Genomic DNA, 8,117 nt, shown 5'->3' on the forward strand with positions numbered 1-8,117 from the left:
TTCACCACAATAACTATTATTCACCGAGACAGTATTTTTAATAATTTTTATTAGTTTTCTGTAAAAGAAAACTATTGTGCCGGCTTTGCATGTCCGTCCGCACTTTACTCTGTCCCCACCATTTTTCTGTCCGCACTTTTTCTGTAAGCCCTCAGATCTTACAAACTACTGAGGCTAGAGGGCTGCAAATTGGTATGTTGATCAACCACCCTCCAGTCATCAAACATACCAAATTGCAGCCCTCTAGCCTCAGTAGCTTTTAATTTATTTAAGGTTAAGGTTAGCCATAATCGTGCTTCAGGCAACGATATAGGATAGGCCACCACCGGGCCGATATTAAAGTTTCATGGGCCGCGGCTCATACAGCAGTATACCGAGACCACCGAAAGATACATCTATTTTCGGTGGCCTTGATTATAAGCCGTAGCGGCTGTACAGAAAACTCGATTGTGCCGAAGAAACTTCGGCGCATTTTTTACTTGTTTTATATTTCCTTTCGATTAGTATTTATTTTGTACGATACCTTTTGCTTAGCGAGTAATAACTCAGTTCCTTCTAAATACTTTCTAACAGAATCCTACAAAGAAGGCATCCTCGCCCGCGCCAGGTGGGAGAGGGAGAGACGACATATCGGAGACGCCGAGGATTCCGAGAGCGAGGAACGGGACAGGACGTCGAGGAAGAGGAGGAGGAGGAGGAAGAGGAGCGTCAGCGTCGAGAGGAACGTCGAAGTCACTGTGGTCGCCGACAAGAAGATGGTCGACTACTATTCAAATGAAGACATCACTACTTACATCCTGACCGTCATGAATATGGTATCGAGCGTGTATCATGATGCCAGTATCGGCAACGCCGTCAATATCTACGTCGTTCGAATCATGCTTCTGGAAGACCCACAATACGAGGTAAGGTCAACTCGTTTTAAGGGAGCTTTGAGGGTCGAAAGGTCAAACGGAAGGGCAGAGAGATGGGCGTGTAGCATAGGGCAGTGAATTCTACCCTTTTTTTATTCATATGTTTATTTTTTGAGTGCTTGTGTCTTTACTGATTACATTTGTCCTTGCCTCTTTTCGAAAAGGCTGCCTGATTTTGTTGTGTGTTTTTTTTTTTTATCGTGCCTACTTTATTTCACATATTTGACCATTTCTTGATTGCCCCTTCTGTATTTTCCATTTTTCTCTGTTTGCTCTCTGTCATTTTTACGTAAAAACTTGACGCAATGAAAATATTTGTAGGTCTTTTTATATTTTATAGAAGATGAAGATACAGAATACATTGGTATAATCAGTGGTAGAGTGATGGATTCACATTGCTGAGATTCATGGTTCGATCCCGGCTTGCCATCTGCTGGTCTACCTGTTTATGAAAATATACCAACATGTAGATGCTGTGACGCCAGTTTTAGTAGCTATAAATACATCAATCAGTAAAATAGCTAAGGTTGAAATAAGAGCATTGGAGCTCTGTAGTAGTCTCATCCCTAGAGAGTAGAGCAGAGAAGCTGTACAATACTCATCTGGTTACACCTCTCTCTCTCTCTCTCTCTCTCTCTCTCTCTCTCTCTCTCTCTCTCTCTCTCTCTCTCTCTCTCTCTCTCCTCGATGAAACTGAGGTGAGCTAAACAGACTGAACAATCGTATAAAAAATATAAAAAAATAAACATTTCTCCTGCTTAAAGCGAACCATTAAGTAAGTGGTACTAACTGGTTGTTGAAAAAGTATTTCGTAATTAATTGAAACGAATATTTATTAATATCGGAGCTCGGTGGGTGATGGTGCCCCCCTCCCCTTGAATGGAAGGGGGGAGGGTTATGTATGTGCAGTAGAATGTCAGCTACGAAGTATAAACACATCCATTCGGTAATTGAAGTCTTCTATTCTCCGTCTTGCAATCGTTTTGGGGACCGTAGGCATCTTTGCACAATATATTATATAACACACCCACACACACACACACACACACACATATATATATATATATATATATATATATATATATATATATATATATATATAGAGAGAGAGAGAGAGAGAGAGAGAGAGAGAGAGAGAGAGAGAGAGAGAGAGAGAGAGAGAGAGAGAGAGGAATAATCAACGCACAATCGCGTGTGGAACAGAAATAAATATATGATTAACACCAGGATCGAGTGTAAAAATTAATGTTTTAGAAGTATATATATATATATATATATATATATATATATATATATATATATATATATATATATATATATATATATATACATATATACATACACAGTATTAATCTCTAACTCACATCAGGCTCGAACCTAGCCCTTTCAATTGAAAGCCAAGGCCGCTGCCAGCTAGGCCACAGAGGTCATAAAAGAAGGTGGAACCTCAGTACCGCTGGACCTAAGGCTTCGCCCGGGCAGGCTAACTCATGCGTGGCTTAGTTGGCAGCGGCCTTGCCTTTCATTTGAAAGACCTGGGTTCGATCCTGGTGTGAGTCAGAAATTTATACTGTCTATATATATATATATATATATATATATATATATATATATATATATATATGTGTGTGTGTGTGTGTGTGTGTGTGTGTGTGTGTGTGTACATAAAAATATATGGACGTGAAACAGGTATGACCCAGTTCTGACAAACTCCATTTCAATATATGACTCACGAAGCACTAAGGCGACTGTCTTTTGTGGGCACCTCAGATGGGCAAAAATGCCCTCTCATGAAGTGTCTCTGCGTGGGCACGTGACAAAAGTTGCCCTTGAGGAGACCAATACGTGCTTGGGCATACGCCATCTTTAAAAGTGGGTATTTTTGGTGAAAGATGAGTAACCGGTATTTGTTACTTCTGTTTTTTTCCAGCAAAGGTTCAAGAATGAATAGACAGACGAAAGAATGGACGTTGGAGACAGGAAACACAGAAGCAGGAAGGGAATTCTTATTTCTACACCTCAGAAGTAGGAAGGGAATTCTTATTTCTACAACCGAGATAAAAATAAATTTACAAGCAATCTTCGTTTTACGTAAATCTGTTTTTCATTTTGTAGAAAAAAAAACTTTATAGTGAAGTATGTTCGTGTTACATATTTTTTTTTCTCGCAAATGTGTCTTATCTTCAAAATTAAATTTATCTCCATAACAAAAGCAGAGCTCATTTTCATTATCTTTTATTTTCCTTCATGTTTTTTTTTATTTTTTTATTTAGATAAAGGTATTTTTCCGACCGCGCAAGATTGTCGTCTTGATGCCTAGCCCAGCAGTTGTTAAAATGCTAATTTTAAAGTAATGTGTTAATTCTGTTGAATTAACATCGCCTTCATTCTCGCTATCTAATTCGACCGGATTCATTATTAGGGCAGTTTCTCTGGGCGATTATCATCAGATGAGACGAGGACCGGTTTAATTAAAGGGACGACTTGACCAACGTTAGACGGACGACTTGACTAGTGTTAGACGGACGACTTGACAAACATTTAGTTGGACGACTAGATTAACGTTAGATGGATGGCTTGATTAACGTTAGATGGACGACTTGATTAACATTAGACGGACGACTTGATTAAAGTTAGACGGACGACTTGATTAACGTTAGACGGACGACTTGATTAAAGTTAGACGGACGACTTGACCAACGTTAGATGGACGACTTGATTAACGTTAGACGGACGACTTAACCAACATTTAGATGGACGACGTGACTAACGTTAGACGGACGACTTAACAACTGTTAGACGGACGACATTACCCACATTAGAGGACGACTTAACAAACGACGGACGACATTGGTGCATTTGGATGGACGACTTGACTAACGTTAGATGGTCTTGACCGACGTTAGACGGGTGACGACTAACATTAGACGGACGACTTGACAAACGTTAGACGGACGGGCGACTTGACCAACTGTAGAACGAACGTAGACGGACGGCTTGACTAACGTTAGACTTGCAGTTAACTTCGAGGAAGGCGTGAGGTGGCAATGTTCCCTAATGTGTCTGTGCTTTGTGTACAGTATGTACAGAGTGTGTGTGTGTGTGTGTGTGTATTAACAAAATTTGTTGTGAATGGACAAATGGGTTTGTCGAAATTGTCGGCCCAGTGGCTTACTAGATGTCGGCACTGGAGTGCTAAAAAATAAAAGGTATTGAAGGCTGGTCCTTTTAGAGTTCTCTTAAATTACCTTGAGACGTCATTGGAAGTTTGATAAATTACGCAACGTACAATTGATCTCTCTCTCTCTCTCTCTCTCTCTCTCTCTCTCTCTCTCTCTCTCTCTCTGACCTCCGTAACGCTAAGTCCTCTGACTTTCAAGACGTAAAAACTTCTGACAGTAACGACAGCACTGTATTCAAGTTTGCAAATGAAGTTCGTCACTCTTTCATTCCAAATGCAGTTCAACAACAACGCTTGGTATCAGTTCTCTGACATTAGTAGGTACCTTTTTCCTTGTCACATATTTCATGTGGCGAGAATCGTGTGGAGGCAATAACTGATGGAAGGAGTGTGTCTTTCAAACGTGGTTTTTGATGCTTGAGTTCGTTTGGCCCAGGTGTCAAATGTTGAGTTCGTTTGGCCAAGGTGTCAAATGTCGCAGATGTTGCCTTTTGTCTTGAACGGTTGCTTTCCGCACACATTTTGCGTAGATGTTCTTGCAGAGCTGTCTTAGAGAGAGGAAAAATAGTTATCTAGGAAATTATACTGATTTACATAGACTGCTCTGACGAAAAATTGTAGAATTGTAGATTTCAGAGTTATTTCTTTAGAAGACATTTGCAGCTGCCTAGTAACATACAATACTACGTGGGTGTGACTGGCCTAAGTTCATGATAATATATAATGTGAAGAGCGTCACTTGTAACATTATGGCTGAATGAGTGCATCCACCTCCCTGCCCTTTCAGCTGATTACGTAATGGGTCTTTGGGTGGTTTATGCACTCAATGAAACACATCCCCAAAATGTGTGATTCAAAACTCGCCTATGCCCTGAGAGTCCATCCCGGGTAGCGGAGGGGGAGACGGCAGACAACAGACTGCAAGTTTTTGCCGAATCACTGCTCGGGACTTCGAGAAAGGAAGTCTGACGTACGTGACGTCGTCCCAAGGTATAATAATAATAAGCAGTGGCTGTGGAGGACAATGCTGTGTGATAGTGCCACTTGTGTTTTTGCAGTGTCATCGCGCTTAATCACACCGATTATTTTCTCCATTGTGGCCATTGTTTATGGTGCTTTTAACGACCGTGCCATTAGACACAGCTGTCTAGAAGGGCTTTCGGATACTCGGAGATGCTCAGGATAAGGTGATTAATTACGGGGCAAGAAATAAACGAGGCAAATAACCCTGAGATAAAATAGTAAACTACGTAAATGAATAAGAGGTTTTATTATTTTCGCGTCGTGAGTCATCAGCTTGTAAAGTTTTATTAGGAGTGATATACTGCATTTTGTTTGCGGACTGAACTTCAATAAGAGGACGTCATCTTTAGAATATTATTCTGTTGATTTTTAGTGGATTTTGAGTTTAAGTCGGACTGGGTTTCAGTCGAGTGGGAAATTAGGACGTAAAATTTAATCGAAAACTTATAACATGGCAACCTTGCGTGTGATCGTGGAAAATAACAATTTTGATTTTAGTTCATAAATTGATGTAGAATTTGACCATAAATAATTGATTTTAGTTCATAAATTAACGCAGAATTTGGCCATAAATAGTTGATTTTGTTCATAAATTGACTTAGAACTTGGCCATAAATATTGATTTTAGTTCATAAATTGACTTAGAACTTGGCCATAAATACTGATTTTAGTTCATAAATTGAACTGGAATTTGGCCATAAATAATTGATTTTAGTTTATAAATTGACTTAGAACTTGGCCATAAATAGTTGATTTTAGTTCATAAATTGGCTTAGAACTTGGCCATAAATAACTGATTTTAGATCATAAATCGACCTGGAATTTGGCCATAAATAATTGATTTTAGTTCATAAATTGACTTAGAATTTGGCCATAAATAATTGATTTTAAGTTCATAAATTGACTTAGAATTATAAATAATTTATTTTAGTTCATAAATTGACTTGGAATATGGCCATGAATAATTGATTTTAGTTCATAAATTGACTTAGAATTTGGCCAGAAACAATTTAAACCTCTGATGAATCACCACCGAAATTATATTGTGTAATCAGTTGTGAGATTTACCTAACCAGCAGTTTAAACTTCGGAAATAAATCGGAAAACATACTCCGCTATGACCAGTTATTGATTAATGATTTGGGTGAGAACGTGCGAGAAATTCAATATGATGTTATTGCGTATCAGAAACAGCGCTGTTACTTTCTCTCTCTCTCTCTCTCTCTCTCTCTCTCTCTCTCTCTCTCTCTCTCTCTCTCTCTCTCTCTCTGGTTGCCTTGTTCCCTAAACTCACTTCTTATGGTTGACATTAGGCATGAATGTTCTGTTTGTGATACCTTTTTAAGAGATTTATTCCTTTTGAGGGGTTTTTTCCCTATGAAGGGATTTATTCCCTTTAAGGGACTTATTCCTCTTAGGGGATTTATTCACTTTCTGGAATTTATTCCTTTTTAAGGGATTTATTCCTTTTAAGGTATTTTTTCCTTTAGAGGGATTTATTCATTTTAAGGGATGTATTTATTGTTACGGATCTATTCCTTTTTAGGAATTTATTCCTTTTAAGAGATTTATTCTTTTTAGTGTTGTATTCCTATTAAGGGATTTATTCCGTGTTAGGGATTTATTCATTTTAAGGGGTTAAATGTTTTTAGGGGATTTAATCCTTTTTAGGGATCTATTCCTTATTAGAGATTTATATATTCCTTTTAAGGGATTTATTCCTTAGGGTTTTATTCCTTTTAAGGGATTTATTCTTTTAGGGGATTTATTAATTTTAAGGGATTTATTCCTTATTAGGGATTTATTCTTTTGGGGGGATGTATTCTTTTCAGGGATTTATTCCTCTCGTGGGATTTATTCCTTCTATTTTCCAAGTCATTTGTAAGATTATTCTCGCCTTAATTCATATGCTGTCCCTTTGTATCTTTTATTTACTCATTTAATTGTTTATTTCTTTATTTATTAATTTGATTATTTTATTTACATTTTCCTTATTTTACAGTGCCGATCTACTCACCATAAAAATTTTTTTAAATGTTAGTGAATTTAAAGTCTAGATATCTTTCCCAAAGTCAGTGAATTTCAAGTCTCAATATTTTTCCCAAACTCATTAAATTTAAAGTCTCAATATCTTTCCCAAAGTTAGTGAATTTTAAGTCTAGATATCTTAACCAAAGTCAGTGAATTTCAAGTCTAAATATCTTTTCAATTTGACCTCTTTTAACATAAGTATCTTTCCCAAAGTCATTAAATCTAAAGCCCAAATGTTTTTGCCAAAGTCATGGAGTTTAAAGTCTCAATATCTTTACAACAGTCAGTGAATTTAAAGTCTCAATATCTTTCCCAAAGTCAGTGAATTTTAAGTCTCAGTCTCTTTACAACAGTCAGTGAATTTCAAGTCTAAATATCTTTCCAATTTGACCTCTTTTAGCGTAAATAACTTTCCCAAAGTCATTAACTCTAAAGCCTAAATGTTTTTCCCAGAGTCAGTGAATGTGAAGTCTAAATATCTTTCCCAAAGACACTGAATTTAAAGTCTAAATATCTTTCCAATTTGACCTCTTTTAGCATAAGTATCTTTCCCAAAGTCATTGAATCTAAAGCCTAAATGTTTTTCCGAAAGTCAGTGAATGTGAAGTCTAAATATCTTTCCCAAAGTCAGTGAATTTCAAGTCTAAATATCTTTCAAATTTGGCCTCTTTTAGCGTAAGTATCTTTCCCAAAGTCATTGAATCTAAAGCGTAAATGTTTTTCCCAGAGTCAGTGAATGTGAAGTCTAAATATCTTTCCCAAAGTCAGTGAATTTCAAGTCTAAGTATCTTTCAAATTTGGCCTCTTTTAGCGTAAGTATCTTTCCCAAAGTCATTGAACTAAAGCCTAAATGTTTTTCCCAAAGTCAGTGAATGTGAAGTCTAAATATATTTCCCAAAGTCAGTGCATTTCAAGTCTAAGTATCTTTCAAATTTGACCTCTTTTAGCGTAAGTATCTTTCCCAAAGT

The 8,117-nt window shown here is 37.3% G+C and overlaps 1 protein-coding gene across 8 annotated transcripts in view; it reads left to right on the forward strand.

The window, feature by feature from the left end:
* The window catches only part of LOC136825789 (A disintegrin and metalloproteinase with thrombospondin motifs 6-like), a 332,879-nt gene that overhangs the window by 286,999 nt on the left and 37,763 nt on the right, over positions 1–8,117 (forward strand). For all 8 annotated transcript variants that reach the window (XM_067082692.1, XM_067082690.1, XM_067082687.1 and 5 more), the window contains exon 6: positions 574–905. In XM_067082692.1, the coding sequence (XP_066938793.1) occupies positions 574–905 (332 nt within the window). The remainder of the gene's footprint in view (positions 1–573; positions 906–8,117) is intronic.

The sequence above is a fragment of the Macrobrachium rosenbergii genome, chromosome 39 (genome assembly GCF_040412425.1).
Source record: "Macrobrachium rosenbergii isolate ZJJX-2024 chromosome 39, ASM4041242v1, whole genome shotgun sequence".
NCBI classification, from domain to species: Eukaryota; Metazoa; Arthropoda; class Malacostraca; order Decapoda; family Palaemonidae; genus Macrobrachium; species Macrobrachium rosenbergii.